Here is a 26,703-nt window from a genome sequence, read left to right on the forward strand (position 1 = left end):
TAATCCTTTGTGTGACAAAAACAAAGCTTTAAGATGCAGAACAATGAACCAAAGTGGCGTCCAGTAAAAGTTAACAAATGTTTCCTCCCGGCATACTCATCTTGTCACTTTTCCCTTTTCGGTCTCTGCTCTGTCCTCTGTCTCTCCCTCTCTATATCCATCTCCCTCTCTCCTTCTCTCTCTCTCCATCCATCTCCCTCTCGCCTTCTCTCTCTCTCTCTGACACCCACCCAGACACAAACACACACACACACACACATTGAGATCAGGTTGAGTGGAGCTGTATAGAGCGTGAGGGCTATGTGGTTAAGTAGTTGGTTAAAGCTTCCATTAACATCAGAATGGCCACATATTCCTGCCATGAGTCAACATTAGTTCATGTCAGAATTGAGGAGTTGAGGACGGGTCACAAACTAAAGCTCTCGCTGCAACAAAACAAGCGTACTTCGTTCATAGTCTGATCGTGAGGTCTAGATGATGATTGTATAAAGTGTAAATGAAAGAGTTACTGGAGATCAGTTTACAGATCGGTCCTGTGGCTTTACAGAGGTTTTATCAGTGATGGTGATGTGAAAGCCACGTTCCTGTTTAAGCCCATATGGACCTGTGTGTGTTTGTTTACATTTAACTTCTTTAACACAAATTTAACTAATATTTATTTTCTTTTACTGAAGATGACTCAGTGTGACAAACGCATATCACAGGCTGTACTGCATTCTTCCGCATGTCCAGACGTACACTGCTATGCACTTTCTCGCTACCTGTACCACAGTCAAACGGTATATAGTCCATTGCTTGTCGTATCACAGCTTTATCTTACTGTTTTCTTATATTTGTTTAACTTATTATATTTGTTTAGCTTGTTATGGCTGTATCTTTATTGTCTTGTAACTTTTCCCTCTGCACTGTGTTTAAGCATATAGGGAGCTTCTGAGAACGAGAGTCATACGTGTCAACATACTTGGCCATAGTTGATTTTAATTCTGAATTTGCTAAGACGACTTGTGACTGGCTTTCTCAATATCGGACAAAAGCCTTAAAGCAGATCTGACAGGCTACATGAGCATGATATATTTGATATGTCTGGAAACCTTTTTAACCAGATTTTTAAACAAACTTCCAGGATCTGCTGCTGGGTCGGGTTAAAGATGCTCAAATGATACGGTGCTATCAACAATATACTATGCCCCTGAATAATAATAATAGTCTAATAGTATGTATTTGGGCCACACAGTATCTCTATTCATAGATCTGTTTACTCTACAATGGGGGTAAACTTTCAATCAAATAAGTCGTCTCTATGTAAACTGTTGATAGAAAATAACAGCAGAGATGTTGTTAAATTTATACCTATATATTTTTTACAAAAAAAATTCTCAAAGGGGCCTGTTGTTCAAGTTTAACTGAAATAATAAATAGCATATTTATATAGTTTATAAAGTAATAGTAGTACTGTAATCCACCCAGTGATCTACTATGCCTGTAAAATAGGCCTTTTGTATTGGGGAGGTGATATCAGATATCGCGCAATCTGTGAAACCCACAGTGTTTGCATGGCCTTAAGACGTAAATGAAAAAATATGTTTTTCTTTTCACAATCTTGGTCACCTGACCTTATGAGCCAATTTTCAGCTTGTCTACACAAATCAAATAGCTTAACATTGCGGGTGAGGAGAGTCAGCAGAGAGCATGTGGTTGCATGAAGCTCTGCTGCCCACTCCAGCAGAGACCCAGCTGTGGAGCACATTGGAGAGCAGGCTTCTTGGTCTGGCCTCCATATGCTGGGGTCTGGGGTCCAGGCTGTCAGCGTAGCTCCAGCACATGGAGGGCAGTTGGGGGGCACATGGAGGGGGGGGTTCTTGGGTGGTGGTTGTGGGGGGGCAGCCGCTCCACCAGCATTGTACCAGGAGGACAAGAGCTGAGCAGGACCCAGCAGGAGAGTGGGGGGCCTTTTCTAAAGAGCGATCAACTGGAGCTCCCTTTCTCACACCCCACTCACTTTACCCTGCTCTGTATCTCCTCCTCGCCCTCCCTCTTTCCTCTGTCCTCCCCTCCTTTCCTTTCCTTGGCAGATTGATACACTGGCTGAAATGTGATTTTCTTGTGTCTCCCTTATGAAACTGCATTCTCCCCCTCGCTTCCCCTTCCCACCCACTCATCCCACTAACCTATTCTCCACTGGAATTAAATCGAGCCACGCCGCTTTGTTTTTCAATCATCTTGTCCACATCAAAGTCACTCATGAGAGGATGGTAAAAAGGAGGAAGGGGCCAGGGACGAGACAAATCTCTTTGGCTTTTCCCTCACACAATGCTTCTCATTTGAATTCCCCCATATATTGCTGATCACCATACTGAATGGTGCCCCTGATGAAGTGTTGTTTTTGTGGTTCCTCACATGAATTCCAAAGACCCCAGGGATACATTTTCCCCTTTTTGTCTTTGACTTCAAAGTTATCTGGAACGGGACGTGTCGGAATGACGAAACTGAAGGGTCACCAAGTCCAACATTGGACGTTGTGTACCAACTTTCTCACCAATTCCAGGAGCATTACAACTATGGGGTCACCATGGGTCATAACACAAAACATTTTTCAAGCACTGAAGTTTTTTTAGGGTTGAATCCATGTAATGGGTATAACATTCTTCTTACTTTTGCCTGGGTTAAAAGAAGGCCCCTTTGTTTTGATGATCTTTTAATTCATGGGTTACACCCCAGAGTGTATCAACACATAAAGGACGATCAAGGCTACATCGTTAGCCCTTGTTTTTAATGTCTGCGGTCAATGTATGAGGTTAAGATGACATAAACCTACTGCAATGCTGCATAAATGTATGCTGTAAAACATAAAAATCTGTGGAGTATGTCTGTTGTTTACTCACTGGTACGATTTCTTAAGATAAAAGTAAGTAACGTTTTTTTGTATAGTGTACTCTGTACTTGGGAACAAACTTAATGCATTACAATACAACATGTATTTTGACCTATATTTCAAATATGTGAAACACATGGCTGTTTCAAAACATCTTCTAAACAGGTTCTAGAAAAATTGAGATGCATGCTAGAGTTCTGCAGCCTTGAGTGTCGGTCTGCTGCCCTCTACTGACACACTTTAGAAATAAAACAGAAGCAGGAATCTACTCTATGTACACATTGAACACTGTTTACCTTCTATTAACACAAAAACTATTTAAGTGAATTTTTATTGCAATAAAAATTTACTTAAATAGCTTTTGTTTTTTTCAAAATGAATTAACTCAGAATTTACTGAGACTTTGCAGTGGCACAGGAGAACATTTAATCAAGATGTACAATAGATGTAATGTAATATCTCATATGTGATTCTGTATCATACTACACCAGAGCACATTATGGTGTTTTTTCACTAATTTTGACATGTATTGTAATTGACATTGTATGGTTCTTATTCTTATTTCTATATTATGTTTTATTATTATATTATTTTATTTTACTTTATTTTACTTTCATTTTTATTTTGATTCCATTTGTCTGTATTTACTTATCTGCCTTTGTGCTGTTGATGGAACACCTGAATTTCCCCATCTGGGTATCAATAAAAGCTTATGTTATCTTATCTTATTGGTAAAATTGAAATGTTATTTTTATGATGGAGTTTACTGAATTTAATGTTATTTGATTAATGTAGCACTCATTAAATGTAGTAACATACTGTGATTGGAGTTAAGATTGTGGCCTTAAATGACCACCTAGCATTTTGTCCATGGTACAGAGAACTACTGCAACTGAGTCATAGTTTTTAGTTTTCTATTCACCTCCACAAGATGGCATAGGAGAGAAGCAAATGGACAACTACTGAACGCATACTGCAAGTAAATGACAATACCAGAGGCTTTCTTGTTTGCCCTCTGGTTTTCTTTTTACCAGAGGGCAAACAAGTTGGATAGTGTGCCGAGCTAGATGGGTACAGAACAGACTGTGTATCATTTTTCTCTTTTTGAAAAACAATGATATTGTAAAGAAATTGTATAAATGGTATAAGTAACTGTGTGTCACCTGTCCTGTATGAGTAGAACTTCCACTCTAGGACATTATGTGTTTACTACATTGTTTGGGGATAATAGGTGTTATCTTATATCATGAGATCTCATTGTAGGTGGAGCTGTCATGCCTTTGTCTGCTTATGTTCACACGGATGTTTGCCTGAAGGAGACTTTATAGGTGGAAAAACTGCATCAATCAAAATCTTGGCAACTTGAAAATCAGTGTATGGACAACCTTCAAGTTTCCTTTGATTATTATAGGTTAACCTACTGGGAAATTGTACCAAGAAGGAGGAATTATTTCCAAATTTCTTTTAGCAATAGCAGCCAACAATCTATTTAATAAAAAGAGGGAGCCGAATAGATTGCGATTCAAAATATTCTCATGTGGGAACATGCATAGTGGTTATTCAGGCAAGGTTGGTATTTGGCAGTGTCCTTATCATGTAAATGTGATCTGACCTCAGTCACGTAATTCATGCCAACTGGGAGAGGCTCAGTTGATGAGTTAGATAGAAATCATTTGTCAGTGAGATGTCACAAACTCCACCGGTATCTGAGATCAGTTTGTCTGTATTCCCTGCTGTTATGTGGAAAGAGGTAAGTGAGTACTGTAAAAAGCTTTGCATAACTGCTTCAAAGGAAAGGCCCACATGTGTCAACAGGTTGATCTGGTGGGAGGAAACAAGTCAAACAGGAAGCTCATCGGTTCGATTCCCTCCAGTAATTATTCGATAAAAAGCTGAAAAGTCTCTTAAATGAGAACATCAGCAAAGTACTTAAAATGCATCTTGGTACAAATTGAACAACACTACGTGATAAAACATTATGTGTCACTGTGAGGCTATATAAAAGATGCTCGGAAGTTTTTAACCTCTGTGTGGATGTTGATCATTCCAGTAACAAAGAAGCTGTCAGCATAAGATCTGTCACAGAGGAATCCTTGTTGACTTTATCTTGGCAGAGACTGTATTTTGGTAATTGACAGGAGACTGTAACAATATTATTTTTACCTTGAAACAGAGAGACAGACATTTTGTCTCCACCATGAAGGCCATGAAGTATCAGTCCATGATTGATAACAACTATCATAGGAGACATTTCCTGATAAAATCTTTCAAACATTCAGAGATTAAACAGTGGATACATTTGGAGTAATTCATAAGATCGACTACATGTCAAACAAAAAACAACAAAGATAAGTAGCAATTGCACACATCTCATTTTATGAGTTGGGAGTTTATGTTAGTGTGATAGCCTCAGTTTAGGCAGCCTATGCAAACAATATAGAAATAGAGAAGTGGTTTACTGGAGATGCAGGCTGCAGGGCCAGACTGGCACAGAGCTGGTTGACAGGTCATCATGTAGAACCCTACAAAGGGATGCATTGTGGGAGGAGGCATGGCTCAGTGGCATCGTGAACTGAACAGGGAACTCGAGTATCTCATCACCTGTGAAAGAGCCACACCTAGGATGGGAATTCAGCCAACAGCAGTGAAACAAATGATCAAATCATGGGGCCTGTGAAATGGGGAAACATTTGTGCCTCAAAACTTTTTACTCAGCCCATCTTGTTTTGACTCTGATGTTGCCTTTTTTTTGTCTGTGAGTGCCCATCACATCAGAAGTGTGTTGTTTGGTCTGTCACTAACAGAGGGAAGTCAGGTTCCCTATAATCCATGGATTAGGGAGGTCTGGGAGTGGTGCCTAAAATGACTACTGTAACTCAAGGAGTCGGCTGTGGTCTGCCACATGTGTGATTAGACAGAAGCCATTACACATACTGTCATTTCCTTTTATCAATGATCACAGCTTTGCAGGTGTCTTGGTGAGTCATATATCATACCTGCTCACCCTACTGTAGTAAAACAACACATCTTTTTCTGTGGATATGTAATCAGCTCGTGGTGACACATTTTAAAAGCCACTGGAAGTAAAATCTTGAGAGGATACATAGTATTAAGCTGTTCTTAAAGAGAGAGAGATTTTGATGCTTTACAGAAAAAGTACAGGTATAAATAATAAAGCCAATGATGGCTGAATTCCATTTAGTTTCCTCAGTTTCGGGTTCCTTGTTTTGTTTACACTGACTCACTATCATAGCTTATTTACTTACTGAATACAACAGAGCCATTGTTAATGTTATACACATACCCATGATATAACATGTGTGCATTTCCTACTACAAGAAGTCAAAACATCTGCCTTAAAAAGCCCATTGTAAAGGTTTAACTGAAATAATACAGAATATAAGCCAAAACACTCAAGAGATGGTATTACTTTGCTGTATTGATACAAAATTGATTTGTAAAAATGTGTTAACAGGATGGTAATCCACCCAGTGATCTGTGTAGTGAGATTCTTAAGAAGCCAGAGGAGGAAAAATTTGAAATGCTGGGATTGAGAAAATGTCTGCAGCTGGACATCACTCATCTTACTAACACACATCATGGTTGTGGCCTCAAACTCAACTGGATGGGACCATTTGCAGCCTCGCTACACCTACACCTACACCTACACCTACTACTACACCTACACCTACACACACACACACACACACACACAAACACACACACACACAAACACACACACACAAACACACACAGCCTGCAGGAAGAAGAGAATAAGTAAAGGTGTTGAGCCACCTGATCTGTTAAGACGAGTTGGTGTTCTGGACCAGTGCAGCTGTGTAGTCACCATCTGTGCATGAAAGGTATTCGTGGTATGACTGCAGGGAAGTTCCTGATTGTAGCAGGTTGAAAGTCATTGTTTTTTTCTTTCAAGCACTCATCCTGACAGCTGCTAACTTGACAAAAACCTGTGCAGGCCAAAGTATTCTGAGGAGTTAAACCACTTAAAGCCCTTTGTATAAATTTGCTGTATAAATAAAGTTTATTATTATTGTAAAATGTGTTTGCTTTGTTGACATAGAAGCTAACTCTAAGATACCGATTCAAAGGAATGGACCCTCTTGTTTAATTGATTGCTGTATTAACAGTGCTAATTCAGATGTTGTTGTTTGCTACTTACACATCATCATTGTTAAATTCATCACACTGTATGTTTTGTAAGTGAGCAGCAGAAGTCAAATATTTGCCGTTGAATGTAAGTGGAGCAGAAAGTGTCACACGATTTAGTTTCAAGGACCAGGCCTTAGCAGAAAGTTCTTAGTTACTTTCTGTCTCTACCATGAAACAGCACAAATGTGTTTTTCTCAAATAAACAATCTTATTGCAAAAAATAGATGTGTCACTCGGTACTTTGTTTTCTTTATTAACCATTCCAGTAGCAACAATCTGAATTTAGTTCTGTAATAATTAGGATAAAGTAGTACATTTCCCTTTCATTTAAAAAGGGTACTTATTATCGTCATAGTAATGCTGTCCTTGTCCAGATGGTATTTTTTATGTTTTGGGTTTCAAGAACAAGAAGTTAGAATTTTTTTTATGTAATCAGTCTACACTGATCTCAAACAAAACCTTCAAACATATTGAGTTCATTGTCCTCCAACACAATATAACAATCTCATAGTTATTGTGTATACAAAGTCCTCTCAACTGTCAGTGTAACAATAACAGGATAATCAGATTAACAGCAAAATTGAATGTTACAGGTGATTTCAATAACGATATTTTGATACAACCATGCTGATAACAAAACATTAATATATTTTAAAATAAACAGCATACGAAAGTACACAGAGCCTTTGTCAGGTTCTCATTTTACATATAGTCATATTGGTCCCTGACCAGTTACTAACCTTTGCACATTTTTCAGTTGCTGTGGTATGTCTGCTATAGCTCTCCATTAGAAAGAAATAACCAGAGAGCATCAAGGACAAACAAGCACTAATCTTTCATTCTCATTGATGTGGAAATATGCAGTATACAGGGAGACCTTTAAACAAACTGTATGTTCTGAACGCTTGAAATCACTTCATATGTGAAGGCTGTTGATCACTTGAAAACACGGCTAATGTTCTTGAATACGGCCTTGAAACCGCTACTCGTTCTGGATCAGACCTGAGGATGTTTGTGGGCTGTAGCTTCTCAGTTTTCCTGTTGTCTAAACCCAGCAGTCATGGTCTTTATTTTGGCAGTTTAGTTGCATTCTTAGTCTCAAATACCTTAAACTACACAGATTGTGTTTAGCCTGGCGCCTTGTTTTGCTCACATGACACCATGAGGTACATCTAGTTTTCTCTGTGCAGTCCAGTTTCCTTTTGTCACTGTTATTAGTTATTCATAAAACAAAGAAATCAGAGAGGGAAGTTCAGGATAGCAGATGAGACATATGAGTCTATCAGGATTCATTAAAACTATTTCCTTGACGCTCCCGGACCATGAAGACTGAATTTTCTAAAAAAACAAAAAGGCCCTGAGCATCAAGAACATCCTCTGACTGGCTGATTTCTACTTTAATTAGATGCATGAGACTCAACTTTTCTTGCCTATATTTCTTACTGACTTGTATCTATTGATGGTTGTTATATTTCACATAAATATTAAAGAGATTTGTTTCCACCCTGTTGGACAGCCTTCAGTATATGTGCTTGTTCTAGCACTTCACAGCTGTATCCGTCTTACAGTCAACTGCAAACTTGTCTACTAGAAATTTATTGGGAAAACAATTGAGTTTATGAACCTAATCTGCAGGAAAGAGGGCTGTTGAGTGAAATATTGACATATTTTAAGACTGGACCATTAAACTCCAGATGTCTTGTGCATCATTTTATATGCATTTCTTTGTCATGTCAGCATGATACTGTAAGTTTTATGATATTGGAAACCATTGCGATCATAGAGTTTACTGCAAAATGTTTATTATTACTGTACTTATGTATTGTTTAAGAAAGGTATTCAATGAAACTCCAATAACAGTGATAACAATGTTACACCCAAAATGCCCTCTAATCCTCCAAAGTTGTCTTTCCACGGGTTGCACGTTTTGAGATCTGTGTTTCCCTATCAGTTCACGGGAGACAGACTGTCTGGTGAGAGCAGGTGATCATTATCTACCATCCTCAGCAGACAGGTCTGCTGTTCATGCCTCACTGTATGTGGGTGGTATGGTCTCTGGGCTCTGATACCTGCAAGCCTCAATACTTCTCTACCCTGTAGCATTTTAAGAGCTGGAAATAGACCAGACCAGCATCACATCATCAAGCAGCAAGAGCCAAGGCCACGCCCCCCTTTTAGGGGAAAGAATGGTGCTTTGTGCAAACTGCTGTGAGACTTTAATCAGCTACAATAACTGAACTATAATCAGCTATAATAGCCATTTTATTTCAGGCACTAAAGATACATGAATATTCACTGTCAGTGTGGTAAATAACCAAATGATGCTGGGGACAGTTGCTACTGGTGGATAGCTATTTAGGGGTGGATCTTTAGGGGTGGCAGCTCACACCCCTAAAAAATGCCTGGTCACCCCAGTTTGGTGTCAAATGCCGTCAAATTGAACACTAATTTAAATCTTAAAAAATAAGGTGTAAAAAAAAAAATGAGCGATAGTTTTAAGTTCAATGAAAAAATATGTAAATGTACTAATTTCTAACACCACCTGTAGATATTTCTATTCAATGCTTTAGTAATGTGCCACAATAATATCATGTTTTGAATTAAAATACCTTCATTTGGGGGATTTTCCAAGAAAATATTAATATATGTGATTGTGTGCAATTAAATAAGCATATATTTATTTCACCCTTTAAAGTCTCCATGCCACCCTCTTGCTGCCCCATCAATATTTCTCTGGATCCGTCTCTGGCTGTATACCTTGATGCTTCTGCAGTGCAACCTTAATTTATCAAGGTATCTCAAAATCTCATTCTCAGGCAAAAAATTATAATCCAATCACGTCAATGCACTTGCAAAGCATTGATATTTAATCTCCTGTCCCTAAAAAGAGGCGCAGCTGCCTCACATTGTTAGCCTCTGAGTTAATTCAATGTGTGTGCATCAATGCGTCATAAAGGGGACAAACATCTCCTAAAAACAACTTATATCTTAATACACGCACACACACATAAACTAAAACAGGGTGTTAGTTTCATAATTTTCAATGTAGCCTATTATCTTTTTCTTATATATATTATGTAGCCTATATATATATATATATAAATATATACAAGTGCTTCAATAGACTGTAATAAAAATGATCAGCAGCTGACTGAAGAGCTAACTTAACTAACTGGTCACAGATAAAAATGTCAGGGTTTCACTGATGATAAAAAAGTTCTGTTAATATTAATATACACATTAAGTTTTTGAGTGGTTCTCTTTGGTTTTTTTGGTAAATCAGATTTCTAATATTGAAATTAGCTCTCAGGTGCATTATTACACTACAAACTGAACATAAATGGATGTTAAATAAATGTCTTTAAAAAAAAGAAGCTTAATTGATCAAAAGGTCGCAGTGACCATCTGTTGTGGGCCTAATGACTACAAAATGATTAACAACACAATGTATCGTAAAGACATGGGACACTTGGTCTTTGATCGTCCTGTTCCACAGTGATAATATTTAGATTTCTGTTACAACAGTGTCCCGTGACCCCTGTTTAACCCAACCCGACTGCACAGTAGTCCCATACGGTGTTGTGAGAAACACGGCGAGATGAAAGAATATCTGCTGCTCCAAGTGTCTGTGGGAGGAGTGTGTGCACCTGCGGACACAATCATAGCGCAATCACATATTGCAGCTTTTTATTGCCCCAGCAGGACGCACAAGCGGATACCTGGATGCCATGGATGCAGAGGAGAAATCCCCCGCCGACAGCGGAGTGCAGCTCCTGGACATCGGCTCCAACTCGCCCCCTCCCGAGCCCAAAAGTACGGAGGACACCGGCCACCTGGAGAAGCCGCCGTTTTCATACGTGGCTCTCATCGCCATGGCCATCAAGGAGAGCGCCGTCAAGAGACAAACCCTGAGCGGAATATACGACTACATCATCTCCAAGTTCCCCTACTATGAGAAGAACAAAAAAGGCTGGCAGAACAGTATTAGACACAATCTGTCACTCAATGAGTGTTTCGTAAAGGTGCCCCGGGAGAGCGGAGGGGACAGGAAGGGCAACTTTTGGATGCTGGACCCGGCTTTTGAGGACATGTTTGAGAAGGGGAACTACCGGCGGCGGAGGAGGGTGAGGAGACCCTACAGACCGGCGAGCGTGCCTTACCTGACCGGGAACCCCGTGGAGTATCCCGATCCGCTCTACCTGCAGCCCTATGTGAGCCCGTGGGGTCTGTGCCAGCCCAGCTCGTCCCAAACGACCGGATACCCAGCGCCGCAGGTCATCACCGGACACACCCGCAGCGTGTCCCCCAGCGGCCCGGTGAGCTCGTACTGCCCGTCCCCACACTTCCACCACCCGGCATACGGCGCTTACCACCGCCACCCGCCCGTGCTGGTCCCCCACAACGGGTGTCCCTACGGCGGAGTGACCCAGCCGATGAGCCCCGACGGAGGCACCGCTTCCGTGGGGTGTAGCTACCAGCAGTTCACCTCCTATGCAAGGCAGGCGGAGGCGCCGCTGGGTCATTCATACGACCTGTAGGGTTTAGAGTTAGCCTATTCTTGATGGCCAGTAGGCTACACAAAACAAAGTTAATCACTAAACCATTTCAGTTCGTTTGTCGGGTTGTTTGGTAGTTTGATGAGTTGGAGTGTAAATATCTTCGTTGTTAATTAGGCTAACTGTTAAATAACCTGTTGGTTTTTATTCTCATTGCATTTAGCTGTAGAAATGGCACGGTGTGAACTGCAGGGATACATCTGATGAACTCTGAGGTTTATCTTTTTTGCAACAAAATAAACTTGTTTTATACTTTGTGTTTTTTATAATTTTGTTTTTTACAATTTTATGATTTCTATTATTTTTGAAATATCTTTGTTATTTATTTCTTGTGTTTGGTTTCATCCCATTCCCCGCGCTGCTATGCAACAGTTGGTGACACTGAAGCACTGATGAGTTTTCTTATTCGATTGTGAATGTTTACTTGATGTAAAATACGTCATGTTTGTTCAAATAAAATGTTATTTTTGCATCAAATACTCGCATTTATTGACTTACTCTCTAAAAACCCATTTATTATGGCTGACGACGTTATAATAATAATAATAATAATAATAATAATTGGTTAATGAATTTATTCACCGTAAAACTAGTAATTAACACAACTTAGGCATTACTATATTTAAGCATATATGGACAAAGTTTTAGAGGTAAGCTCAAATAATGACTCTCTCTCTCTCTCTCTCCTATTAATTGATGCATAGAATTGACACGTTGTTTATATTTCTATCTATCTGTCAGTCTCTTGTTTTTTGCCATGACATTTGATATTATATCATTAAAATCCATACTGTACCTTGATCCTATATCCATTATATAATTGTGGGTGACAAGATGCAGCTATGTCAGTAATGTTTTAACAAGCTAATTATTCTCGAAAACAAGTGTTCAAGTTGGAAACTTACGACTGTGTATGTGACAAATGTAATGTTTGTCATTTCTAATAAACCGTGATGTAGTATCTGATTCAAACCATGCGAGGGAAAATAAGACAGAAACTCTCCCCGCACACATTCCAACACTATCACGCTCCCTGTCCTCTACACTACGCGTTGCTAAGAAACAAATCACAGTGTGATTGATTTTGACATTTTGATGAACGCGAACACACAAAACACTCAATTTATGACCGAAAAGTTTCAGGTTTAGGTAATTATTTAACCATTGGTGGGTTTAGTGAACGGTACAGTCGACAAGAGAGAAATCAATAACAATATTCGAACGCGTCCATGTGATTACGCGTCTTCCGTTTCCGGTGCATGGGCGTGAACAAAAGGGGATCCGCTTGCCGCGTGCGATCTCGCGCCGTGTTTTGCGGTACAAGAACACTAACACATTTTTCATGTTTTGTTAGCTTAGTTTCAGAGGAAATGGAGGCGTTTAACCAGCTTCTGTTGGAGTATCCTGAAGTAATGTACAGCGGAGTCGGAGCTACGGCGGTTGTCGCCTGTGGGACGCTCATATATAAGATCGCCACCAGGTAAGTTGAAGCTCTTTGCACCGCGGCGCCTGTTTGTAGCTACAACCACGGTAACGTTAGCACAAGTTGGCAAACTGTGTTTAAAAAAAATGCATTGGTGGTTCAATATTGTGACGAACAAGGAATAATGTTGGCACTAAAAATGTCTGAATACATGTCTTGTTTCTTAAGAGTGGGCTGTTTATCGTACGCTAAGCACAGAGCTAACGTTGCTAGTCGTGGGGCTAACTACGCTTAACTTAATGCTGAGTTACGTAGTTTTGTGACATTTACATTACGATAACTTGTGATTTTAACCATTTGAATACACATTTTTTTTAGTGTTTGTTTTTCGGAAGCTATTGTGTACATAATTATTGAGCCAACGTGATTGTTTTCAGTGTATTCATTACCAAAACAGCACAAGGGCTTCCCAAACTTTTGCAGCCAACCAGTTTGACAGGATCTTTAACAGTGTGCTCCACTAACTCACTGAGTACAGTTATCAAATGGTGCCTCATTAATAGAACAGTGATACTTGGGGAGCCACGTGAAAACACTTGTACCTCAGAAATGCATCCTCGGATTTAATTAAGTGTCATGTTGCACCATTTACTCTAATTTACAGAAAGAAGCCGACCCATGCAAATGTGAACTGCTGGTTCTGTAATGAGGACACAGTGGTGCCCTATGGGAACAGGAACTGTTGGGATTGTCCTAACTGTGACCAGTACAATGGCTTCCAGGAGGTATGTTTTCAAAAGTTTATAACATGTTAATTTTTGGCAAGTCTATAAACTGAAGTGAATTATTGTTTTTTCCCTTTTGCAAGTGAAAAGTGTTTTTTATATTGATCTTTCTGTTAATCGGTCTTGTTTTCAGAATGGGGATTACAATAAACCCATCCCAGCTCAGTACATGGAGCATTTGAACCATGGAGTATCTGGTAGCCTTCCCACATCTGAGGCGCCCAAGACACTGCAGTGGGTCAACTGTCAGATGCTGCTGTGCAGGAAGTGCAACAACAACCAGTCTTTAAAGATCAAGCAGTTGGCGTCATTCATCCCGAGGGATGATGTATGTATTGTGCTTTTCTACTCACTACAACTTTATTGTTGCCATGCCTGACAACTGTAAACACTAAGTTTATTATGGTTTGTTTCTGTTGTAGGAGAGCTATGACGAGGAAATTGAGGCCTACAAGCACTACTTGGAGCAGACCTATAAGTTGTGCAGGCCTTGTCAGACAGCAGTGGAGTATTACATTAAATATCAAAACCGTCAGCTCCGGACAGTGCTGCTGAACCACCAGCTCCGACGCAGTCGAGAATCAGACAAAGGCTTCGTAAAGGTCAGTACACTCAAAATCCAAAACTGCAGACAAGTGAAGTGTGAATAAATGATTGAATCTACATGAAACACAGTAAGGCTTGATGGGTAACCATAGGCGGTGATGTGTTAACATTTCTGCCAAAGACTAAATTAAAAAGATGATTATAACTTAGATGTTTGTCACACGCTCACTATGCTGTAGGAAAATTGTTGACCATACGAATGAATGACATGTAAATTCTGTTGAATTCGGATGGGCTATGTTGATATCCCATACTTTTATTAAAGACTAAAGTCATGTATGGAGTGCATAAGTTTGTGGTTTTCTTCCCCCACACCAGTAATAAATACGGTCTTAAATGTATATTGTTTTTTTTGACACATTTCAACTATTTAAGTCCTAAGTATAGTAAGTGCAGAATGAAGTATGTTTCTTGTTAGTTTCATTAAGTTGGTATACCCTGGTGTAGTCAAAGTGCAAACATGAATCTGCTACATCCTCATTGTGTATTTTTTCCTCCTTATTATAACATGTCAGCATTAGTCTTTGCATAGTGTATTGATTTCCATATGTTGTGAAAACCTCAGTATTAACAGTGAAAACATGTTCTCTCTCCCGCAGAGCTCCAATTCTGTGTCTTCTCCAATCGGGGTCATACTGTTACGGGCCCTTGCCTTCCTGATATGTGCTTTCCTAGTTGGTACATATTTCAGTGAACTGCCGGACCAGCATACTTCCCCTAGTGGCCCGCAGACCCTAAGTGGTGGGGTCACTCCTCCAAAGCCTAAACCCTCCAATGAATCTGCCCCGAAAAACGAAAGCAGTGGAGCCATACTTGTATGGCAGGATCTCCTGGAGCTGCTCCCAGACAAGGCCATAGAAAATGCCAAGCTGGTGTGGCAGCTTGGAAGAGACAACCAACTGGCTGTAGTCTCTGTTGGCCTGTTAACTTGTCTCACTGCTATCTTCTTAGGAGGACCTGTAAGGTGAGTAGTCACCACCTCTTCATTTTACTTTGGAAGGGATGTCCCAGACTTGTGTAGTTTAAGCATAAGCAAACTCCAAGCTCCAATGTTGCTGCATTTTCAGGTTGAGGAGAATTGATGCTGTGGCCTCTGTCCTGTGGTTCGTCATCCTGTGCCTCTACCTGGCTGAGAGCTACTTGACTAGTTCCTTGAGCTGGATGGATAAAGCCAAGTTCAGTATCAGCTGCGTCTGTTGCCTAGTGAGCTTTGCCGCTGCTGTGGCAACTCGCAAACCACCGGGTCCAAGAAGAGCCCGATATCGAAGGTCAGAATCTGAGCAGTAATGTTTGAAACATGGGCTTTTGTAAAGAGTCCTCTATTCCATGAGAGGTTTGTGTTCATTAGAACCAGATCAGATAACACAAACCTTTAAGTGTTAACCATGTCTGTTATTTTTTCTTGTTCCTTAACAGAACAAGGAACATGCTGTTTTTAATTTACTGTCCATTTTTTACTCTCTCCCCCCTGTTACTGCTGTGTGCGAATGACTGTGAGGTTTTAACAAATGAATGGCAAACTCAAAGTGTGTGTGTGTGTGTGTGGCCTTTTGATAGGACAACAATACAAGTGCTAATTACTTTATCACATCAAAACCTCACCTTCAAGCACACTTCTACAGTTGCCCAATGTGTTTTTTTAAATTGTCGTCATTTTGAATCTAAGTATTGTTGCACAAAAATGAGATGAACAATTGTTAATCTCTCTGGTCTAACATTCAAGTACCCAACTAGTACTAGCTCTGTATTCTACACTGTAGTAGAGCATCTAACAGCATTTTTGAATGTGCTTGTTTATTTATTAACGCTCTGGTCTTAAAGATCATTTACTAACTGCAGCTCATTGCCTGACATTAATTTATGAACACACTGCAGGCCATACTCAAGATGTGGTATTTGAACAGTCACATCCTTCCTGTATTTCTCTCCAACATCTACAATTCCTGAACCAAGAGTGACCTTGGATATTTTCAAAAGTGTTGGTCAGTCCTCTGCCACCATTTATTTATAACTAGAAAGGTTTTTCCTTGCATGATATATGGTTACATGGTTTTTAACCGGACAGCCCACTGTGTACAATTTCTATGAATTTTGATCAGTAGTTGTAAGTGTAGTATTTGTAACGAGAAAAGCGCTCACTAGTTCAAGGTTTTGCTATTTGCCACTCTTCTCCCGTCCCCATTGTTGTGATCTTGTGCCTCTGTGAATTCCATATGGATTATGCCTCAATTTTTCCTCTGCCTTGAAATGATGCTTGAACTTAACTATAAGTGAGTAATCCCTGCAAAACAAATTTCCTTTTTATATATTGCACTTGTATTATGTGTTTGTTATTCTGTTGAGCTTAAAAATATTTCCTCTAGGTGACTCCCTGGCAGGTGCTTGGCTTGTCTTGGCATTTGCTTGAGGTAATCATGTGTAAGTAGTTCCTGGCGGCCTTGTTGTATCAATTAAGGCTGCAACTACCATTGTTTTCATTCTCGATTAATCTGCCAGTTATTTTTCTAGATTAATCATTTGGTCAGTAAAATGTCAGAAAATAGCAAAAAGTCCATCCCAGCGTCCATTGTGATGTATTTAAATGTCTTGTCAGTTCAGAACCCAGAGAAATTCAGTTTTAATGGTTTTTGAGAGATCAGAGAAAAGAAGAACATCCCTGTATTTAGGAGGCTGGAGCAGCATCTTCTGTCAACTTTTAACAAAAGTTTGCGATTCTTTTTCTCGATCAGTTAATCGTTGCAGCTCTAGTATCGGTGCTTAAACATGCAAACATCGCGAAATGCTCATTTCTGCAACTGAATATGGTCACTGGCTTTTAGCGTAATGTAAAAGTGTGAGCAAGAGTGTAAGAATTGAAAGTTATGACTCGCTCTAGTTTGACGTGTGAAGCAAGGTTTTACCACACGTTGCACTCTTGCCAGATAAGCCTCAGCCATATTAGAAATACTGGACTTGCATGGATGGTATATGCTTGCAGTTACTTCCAGGCAGGCTTGTCTTTCATTCTAACATTGTTGGACTGTAATTTTATCATTCTTTCTCTAACACTTACCTATTGCTTCCCTTGATCACTTCCACGAATACTGAACTTTCCTTTACCAACAGTCTAATATGTTGATGTATTAATAATACTGATGGACGTACTAGTTACTAACATTTCACCTCTCACCAATTTATTTCAGCTAACCTGTTTTTGTTTTACTTTATTTGAATGTATTGAGTGAAAGGGGATATTTATGACAGTAATGTGAAAAGGTATTACAAACTGATAGCTGTAGAAAGTGTTTTATAGATTGTATTTGATGTGTACTGTAACTGTGGGGTTTAAATTGCATGTTGAGCTGTCCTGTAGATGGAGTTATGTTCTCAAACCAGCATCTTTGCTGCAGTAGTGTCAAAGCTTTAAATTGTGGATTTTTGCAAAGAAAGTGTTGCCAAATGTAACATTGGATATTAAAGGTGCTATTTGTAGGTTGTGAGGAATGTATTGGTTGTGTAAACTTTTTTACTAGTCATACAGGGTAATTTCAAGGTAGTTCGAAGTCTGCCTCTGAAAAAATTTCCGTGCTGTATAATCCTATAACATCAATTGGTAATGATCTACTATCGCTACTTTTTTTACTTTTCATAAGCTGCATCGTGTGACAAACTGGATCTTAAACACATGACAAAGATAATATTTCTTCAAAATGAAAACACCTGGCACTTGCTTTCGTCAACCCTGATGAAGGCAAGATAGCTAAAAATGTTTGGTGAATAAAGCACGCTGTACTGGAGATTCGTGCTAAGTGCACCTTGCAGTGTGCCAGTTCCCAAAGCGAGAAAAAGATAATATTTTAATAATAGTGGTGTTTATTTTTACCTTTGTTTGTATATGCAAAGTACATCTTAACATTATCTTTGCCAAAGTTTTACATGCTGTGCTAAAAGTTTGTGTTCGCCATAAACCTCCAGTGTGCATGTTTGTCATGCTATGATATATGCATAATATCCAGCCTCTAGTATACAGCTATATTGTGTTTTAGAGAATTCCTGTAGGACTGACCTTCATTTGTGTTAAGCACTTGGCTATAGAAAGACTACTTTCAAACTTGTATGTTAATCACATGCCATATAAAACACCCAATTTTACCATTGCCTCCAATGTATTTTGGTGATGGTGTTTTATCAGTTATGGCTAGAATAGAACATTTTTACTAATGCAGCCATGAATGTCAATGTTTTTACCACACTGTGTTTCCTATAGATATGCAATATGTAGTCAACAAATGTGATTGTGTCATACCTAAATGTTTTAGAGGTGTGTGTGTGTGTGTGTTGCAGAAACACTAAAACACTAACGGTTATTATGCAAAATCTTGGTAGTTTTTACACATTTTTAAAAAACAATTTGTTATTCCAAGCTATAGTATAAATAAGCTAATGTATCCCAATTTGATCACTTATGTTTATATAATATCTCTATCTCTCTCCATCCTGTAGCAGCTTCAGAGTTGGAGCTCCGTCCATGTTGAAAGGTTTCCTGCAACATACCCAATAAAACGTACTGTGTTTTGGGTGTCTTGCTTTTAGCTTTTAACTTTGTAGGAATGCTTGCTGTACATGGAATATAATAAACAACTGGTGAAAGGATATGCCTTCTCTGTTTGTTTTCAACACAAACTCCCCATCTTGTCCACTTGTATGTTTCTGTCCTGTTTGCGAAATAGTAGCTTTAACACACAGCATTAAAGTAACATGTCAGCACATTGTTTGCCAAGCCTGCTGTGATTACAGTTTTTCTTGAAAGACATTGATTGCCACTGAAAAGAATCTACTTTGATGCATAACATGTATGGGCCACTGACTGTGTTGTGAAAGTGTGAGGGAGTTGAGCTGTATTGCTGGGCAGCATTTCTCCTGGAGCTTTTGTTCTGTGGGCACGCTCAGCTGCTGTTGTCCGACAGCTGCAGCAGCATTTAGTGACAGCCTCGCTGTAGCTGCTGTCTTTAATGAAGTGCTCTCATTAAATTTATATCAAGAGTTGTATGGTACAAAGTTTGTGCATTGATTTGGTTTCAGACACTTGTACTCATGTAACTCAAGAGTTTATATTTTAATGTCAATGTTGAGTATTGACATTGGTGTGGAGCAGATAAATCACATTTGAAGACTTTCTTTACACATAAATCACAAATAGAAAAGTGTCCATGCGTCACTATTTGTGAGGAGTCATCTTCTATAACAGTGCATTTCTTGCGCAGAAGTATATTACTATGTGTGTTTCTATAGTATTAAAACCTTGACAGTTTTATTATAATTTTAATTTCAGCTAGTATACCATTCCGTTGCTCTTGTGTTGCAGACACCTTGCAGGCAGCCAGCCTCTCTTGCTTTCTCCTGACCTGGCAGACTCCTTCGTCCCCACCCCGCCCCCGAACCTCTCCAAGCTCATCACCCGGCGACAGAATCCTCGCGAGCGCAAGGCCTCCCCCTCCTCGCTGCCTGGGCGCCTTAGCAGAGCCCTCTGCCTTGGCACCATGCCCTCCCTCACCCGGACAGGTAACATTAAACTTATTTATTTCGGTTTGAGTTGAAAGACAAAAGAAATCAAGCGACTCTTTCCGTGTCCTGTGGCTTAACCTGAAGATGATTTATTGTGTTTGATTCAGTGCCATGCCAATTATTTGGTCTAGTATCTCAAAAAAACTCACTGTAGATAATTGACACAGAAGTGCTGTTCCTCTTTTTCAAGGCGCTTTCAGCCCACTTCTGTCTACAGTTCTTGGCTTCCCATAGCTGCTCAGACCTGTTTGATCTTGAGTTGCTAGTTGCACTGTTTTGTCCTTGCATACAAACAAGATTTATAATTGATAAGATTCAGTAGCTTTACTTTCATTTTCTGCTGTTTGCCAATTGGGTCGAGACTCACTGTTTTCTAGAGAAGATCTGTCTGAAGGATTGGTGTTTCAGTGTTGCTTGCACTGTATGGTTAATACTTGGGTGCTGCTTTTTTCTTTTTACAAAATATTATAATGGTGATGATGGAGACACTATTTCTAATCTGCCTCAGACATATTATTATTTCTGTTTTATATCTGCAATGAGCTGATATTTCACCCTGGCTAATTGGCCTACCCTGGCTCTGATAAAATGTGCATAAAAATGTATTTAACATTCATTATAAAAGTAATAAGATGCTACAGTAGATGGATAAAGTGCCTTATTCCATCATTTAAATTTAAAGCTGAAACAGTTGATCATTAATCAATTTGTCGATCAACAGAAATTGTTTGAATTCTTCATTTTTTTTGCCACTAGGGTGCAAAAAAAAAAATCATCAAAATAACCTGACGGAGCCCACCACCACATGTTACTAACCTGTACAATTGTTGGCCTAACGTTTCAGCATAAAGTTGCCATTTCAGTAGGTTTAGATTAGCTTTTAGTTGTGTTGTTTCTGGTCAACTGGCACTGACTAATGCAGGTTTTAAGGAAAATCCCTGGTGAATGGTGTGATTGTATATTGTATTTGTCTTATTTTCAGATTCCGGTTACCTGTTTAGTGGAAGCAGACCAGCCTCACATTACAAAGACTCCCCGCCCTCAGGTATTTCATGGTGATTTTGTGATCTCTCTCCTCAACCCCATGTTTTAAACAATTCCAAACCCTTTCAGAGCACTTTTCACATTGACCATTCTGCTGGGTTTTTTTGGTACAGACTACTTTTCACTGAAGTCAGGGAGCCGCCCGTCATCCCCAGGCCCCTCTCCAACTCCTTCAGTAGCTGGGTCGGTTACATCCAGTTCAGGTTCTGCCAGACAACGGCGCCCCCTCATCAGCCCGGCACGCCTCAACATCAGCGGGCGGAAGCTCCGCCTTTTCTCAACGGAGCCAGAACCGTCGCTCATGTCCCCACCTGCGTCTCCGTCACATTTCCACGTAGAGTCGACTTCTTCCATTTACAGTGGCTGCTTCTCACACGACATTTCACCCTTCCAAAGCCAAAATGGTGAGTACAGCTGCATCTGTCAATAGTAAAATGTTCGTTGTAGGTTGGTTGCAGCAACTTGCATTTCGGCCTACCTCGGTGTCATTCATGATATCACCACCAGAGGGCAAAATAAAACATTCTCAGATCATACACAGGCAGGGACTTTAAAAAGACAAAAGAGTTCATATTCATTAATAACTTAATGTTTAGATGATTTTATCTATGGCTCCATGATTGACCTACTTCCACTGTTTTGCAGATTTGAGCTCTTTGTTAAGGGATGACAATGTGATTGAAGAGGAAGAGAACCAAGGCAGCTCCTCGGGGTCCTCCACATGCCTGGTTGGCACTACGACACAGGGGCTGGAGAACAACCCTCCACCAAAAGGTAAGAAGTGTGATTTTAAACATGGGAGAAGAACTGGGAGCAATGACCATCCTTCTTAATTTCAGTCTAATAGACAGTGGGCCTAAATACTACAGAAGGGTCATGTAGGAATTTCTTTTCCCATTTTTGCTACTACTTTTTCCTTCCCTCACAAGTTTTGCATTACATCGGATCCATATGGAACAGTTGGTGTATTGGTCTACTTATACTACAGAGAGGAGAGATGATGTAACTGTAACCAGTATCTGGTGCTACAAAGTCCAGTGTGGGCAAATATATGTATCTTTAAGAATGGACAAGAATCAGAAGAGTTGAGCCACATGAGCCTGCTGTAGGGTTTTAAAGCCCATCAGAAATGTTTGAATTATTTGTATCAGTTCCTATATGATGATTCTCATAAAATTAATTGGCTTTCTTTGTAACATCTTCAGGTTTCATGAAGCGTCTTATTTGGCCGGGGATTTTATTGGTGAGCCTGACCTCCAACCTGTTGTTCGCCTGCCTCTATATGTACCATAACTGGAGATGAACTGTTGATGGGTCCACTGTTGTTCTCCTGTGACCTGTACAGAGTGAGTTGACCTCTGTCACGTCTGTGGACCTGGAGGTCATTCAGCAATGCCAGAAACCTCACCTTTTCTGGCAGTTACTTATTGCTTACAGAGAATACAAATGTCAGATGTGTTATTTATTTTTTTTTTTTTTTGTTGACAACGTTTCTCCTATTTGATTGGAGTTACGAGAAAACTGTATGCTGAAATCAAATATTATGTGATTTATTGCTTAAAAATATTTAGGCTTTTGTGATCTGGCCTTGTTTTTGTCTTTTGGTTTGTAACTGCTCCTCTTACACGATCACAGGTGCACGTGTAATTGATTTAAAAGGCTCAGTTCTTGCACTGATGCTTGGTGGCTTTTTAAAGACCGTTCTGTGAAATGTGCAATAAACATGTACTGTTCAGTCGAAGCTGCTTGGACACAGAGGGTCATGTCTTACCTACTTATTGTGATCAGCTGAATAACATTTCTGCTTCTTTACAAGAGCCAAAAATTGGAAAACATTGGGCAGAATGTTGTCTGTGCTGTATACTTACAGCTTTTCATATTTGAAATTTGTATACATTTTCTATTTGATGTGTCCTAATTTCACAGCACTGGTGTTCGCCATTGTCTTGCTATGTATATTCAGCTGGGAAAGAGTGGTGTGTTAAATGATATCCGGTTAGGTTGTTTTGTTAAACAGTTTACAGTCAACATTTTTAATATGGTCATGTATATCTCATGTCACACTCATTCACTACAGAAACAGTTCTTTCAACAAACCATTTCATTTTGTGTTATATCTTTATAGATATCCTGTTCACAGGCTTGTGTGTAAGAGGCAAAACTCCTACGGTTAAGTGCAATATTAAAATCTCTTTAAAAGAAATGTCCTCATGTACATGTTTGAATAATAAAGGCACAGAGATTCAGATAGTTTTACTCCTAACTGAGCTGTGAACTAATTTATACAGGACTAACTTGTAGTCAAACATCTACATATTAAACCAGAATGATTTTGCACTTGTTTTTCCTGTTTTGTGTTCGGTTGTGTTTGTATTTTGAATATGTGATTGTTCTATTAGAGATGAAGAGCACAGATGTTTAATTATTGCGTGTGTATGTTGAACATATGAGTAACAAAAAGTTGTACATTTTGGACATGTATAAGATGTGTTTAAACAGTTTACAGTTTGTTTGATTTGCTTCTCATGTAAACATCATACGTTGTTAGGCTTTTGGATTTTATTTTTTCACATCACTGAATGGCCATGCACTTGAGGTTTTTTTTTTGTGTGTGTGTGTGTAATTAATGAGTTATGTGGTTTTTTTCTCACACTTGATGCTAACTTGTTTTTATTTAAAGTGCAGTTGCCAGTTTGTTTGAAGTTGTTATTTTGAGCCAAACTAATAATTAAACTAAAAAAATTTTCTGAAAAATAAAGTTGCTACTGAAACACCTAAATGACTGGAGATTATTTAATGATAGTTTCTATCATTAGATAATTCTAGTTAATCATTAGATAACCTTGTAATGAAATGTTTGTAAAAACTATTGTAACCTTTCAATGTATGTATGCAGTCTTTTGCATTTGTACTTGATGTGTAACTTACCATATGTTTCTCAAGAAGGCTCATTCATTGAAGGATCATGTACATGTGGAAATTTAAATGCAGCAATGCTGGATTTTCCTGAATGAGACAAACCTCGTTTCAGTTAAAAGTAAAAGGTGTTTTTTTTTTTTTTTTTTTCAAAGTGTAACTGAATATTGGGCTTTTTCTCTGGAATTTACATCACTATTATGTGAAATCAAGAGTCTGTCCAATTCAGAGTGTTTGACAGAAGTATGAAATTATGCTCTCTTTAATATTTGAACTAATTGTTTGAATGTTTGTTATTCCACTGTGTTCAATGCAAATGTGTGTTTGCAAAGCTGTTTGGTCTGTGTGATTTGTAAAGAACAACACTGGCTTGTTACATCTGGAATCATACTTTTTTTAATAAAGTGTTTTTTTCTCTCTCTATCCAGGTACACAGATATATTATTTCTAGATATGTGTTGGCTTCTGCCCCCTCCTGGCACCAGGAGCACATTGTACCTGCAGTTTGTCTCTAGCAGCTTTCCCTTTTTAACTTTTTCTTTAGTCGTGTAATGATTCTGTTGAACATCTCAGTTGGATGGCTGGCTGGCTGTGTAAACTTAAAGGTTCATTGAACTGACATCGAAGCCTTGAGGGAAGTCTGACATCTAAAACGTTGCCATAGCAATGAAAGACTGAATTTGACACAGCAGATGAAGGAGCCACTAGAAGTGCATTATTGACCGAGCATTCAAGGAAAAATAAAAACGGGCTTCTATGGATTTAGAACACAATTATTTTCTTTATAAGCAATACTGTAGAGGTGCACTTACATGTTTGTGTCCTTCACATCACAGATGAAAAAGTCAACACAGTTCAGTTTATTTTGTAAACTTTAAAATGTTTATTTGGCTGCTGTAAAACTAAGAATATATGCGTGTATTGTGTACTGTACGTTTCAGTTCCTTGCACAGGTTATGAAAGTGTTTTTTGGTTTTTTTTCTCATCATACTTATATGAGAATACACGTTTGGTGAGTTTATGACAGTCACATCTTCTGACTTTCTAAATTGATAAACATTCATAAACAAGCATTCAGCCTCTGTCAATGGCCTGAAATGGGTCCCACTCCGAAACTAATTTAGTTCTAAAATGTGTTTTCCCTGTTGAAATTTCTGAGATCGAAATCGTCTTCTTTCATCACAGGTCAGTTGTTTACAACCATTTCCTGTCCTTAGCTGCTGAGATGTTCTGGTTTTTACACTCACGCTCTGGTTAGCTCCTTCACTGTAGCTGTCAGTGACTTTTGCTGCTTCCCTTTTTGCTTATTTGATTACAGCCTCCCCTGTGTTCATCAGGCAAACACTTTTTTCTCTGTGCAGTTCCACCTGTTTGACCATTCTTAACCACGTTAACCCTCTCTTAAAATTAGATGTAATGTTTTCTCAGATAAGTGCCATACACCAATGATCCTTTTGAGAATAATCACTTTGGTTGTTATACCCCTCTAACAGGTCTTCCCTTGACCCATGTCTGAGACCCATGAGGACTTTTATTAAGCGTTTAAACAAGAGTATTTTTAAACTGAAAACTTGCTTTTTTGCCCTTCACATTGTTTAATATGTTAGATACAGAAACCTCCTGTCTTGTCAACAGGTGTTGTATTACTCTACTCACTCTGTTTAAAATGAATGGTGGTGCCACAAATCCTTGGTAAGAGTAAGAGTCTACAGCCTGTGAAACACAGTGGTTCTCAAACTGTGGGGCATAGAGCCACTGCAGAAGACCAGGGGAAAATATTTACTTAGTAAAACAAAGTTAAATGAATATGATTAATGTAGGGAAAACAAAAACAAACTGCTGATTCAATTGTGCTGAACTTTATTTCACTAAAATGAAACTTGGATATTTTTTTATTATTTGCTGTTGGTAATTGATAAAAATAAATTTTTCGGGGTCACACCAGACAAAAATGGAGGTCACTGCTTTGAGCTAAATGCAAACAGACTTACATGTGTGTGACAATGTTAAAATGTTTTGCAAGTGTAATGTTTACCAATGTCACCATCTTAGTTTAGCGTGTTAAATGAACGCTTTAACCAGATTATGGCACTAGATGGAAAGTCAGAGGATCAACAAATTGATTACAATTCATTATGTCTACATAGAAATAATATCTTTCATTCTGACCTTTGCTTGAATAACGAAGTTCATTATCAGGTCCAGTTTCCTCCAACTGAGGACAATTTTAAGCCCTTCCTTTTGTATATCTAAAGAAAGTTATTTGTGGCTTAAAGGAGTAATTGGATATTTTGTGAAATAAGCTTATCCACTTTCTTTCCAGGAGTCAGATGAGAAGATCAATTCCACTCTCATATCAGTTTGTTCAGTATGAAGAAAACCAGCCGGCAGTTAGCTTAGCTTAGCTGAAAGACTGGAAACATGAGAAAGATGTGACTAAATCTACCTTCAAGCACCTCTAAAACCCATTACCACATTATATTTTGTTTGTTCAACAAAAATGACAATGTGCCGTTTTGTCGCTCACATTTTCTTTTTTTATTTCTAAGTTCAACCTTTTCGTATGTGTTTTTACTTGACCGTTTCTCAACCTTATCTCAAAGTCCTTTTCTTGAGAATTTTCATCAAAATGACAACACTACTACATTGCACAAGAGAGGAAGGAGACAAATAAAAAAAAGAGAATCATGCAATAAACAAAAGAAGGACAAACACAGAAAAGCATAGCACACACTTTTGTTTTTAAGCCCCGACTATTTTTCTCTTTGACTATTAGGGCCAGAACAA

General features: G+C 38.9%; 2 protein-coding genes across 2 annotated transcripts; both read left to right on the forward strand.

Moving 5' to 3' along the window:
* The first annotated feature begins 10,682 nt into the window (after window positions 1-10,682).
* foxl2l (forkhead box L2-like) lies at window positions 10,683-12,075 on the forward strand. The gene has a single exon (XM_051426154.1). The coding sequence runs from the start codon at window positions 10,771-10,773 to the stop codon at window positions 11,578-11,580; it is 810 nt and encodes a 269-aa protein (XP_051282114.1). The 5' UTR covers window positions 10,683-10,770; the 3' UTR covers window positions 11,581-12,075.
* A 784-nt stretch (window positions 12,076-12,859) lies between these two features.
* On the forward strand, window positions 12,860-24,339 carry tmem201 (transmembrane protein 201). Its single transcript, XM_051425350.1, has 11 exons — window positions 12,860-13,078; window positions 13,686-13,806; window positions 13,940-14,134; window positions 14,229-14,408; window positions 15,012-15,376; window positions 15,480-15,680; window positions 19,757-19,953; window positions 20,939-21,001; window positions 21,114-21,404; window positions 21,646-21,774; window positions 22,206-24,339. The coding sequence occupies exons 1-11, from the start codon at window positions 12,969-12,971 to the stop codon at window positions 22,301-22,303; spliced, it is 1,950 nt and encodes a 649-aa protein (XP_051281310.1). The 5' UTR covers window positions 12,860-12,968; the 3' UTR covers window positions 22,304-24,339.
* Window positions 24,340-26,703: the final 2,364 nt, after the last annotated feature.

Source organism: Dicentrarchus labrax, unplaced genomic scaffold (genome assembly GCF_905237075.1).
Source record: "Dicentrarchus labrax unplaced genomic scaffold, dlabrax2021, whole genome shotgun sequence".
NCBI classification, from domain to species: Eukaryota; Metazoa; Chordata; class Actinopteri; family Moronidae; genus Dicentrarchus; species Dicentrarchus labrax.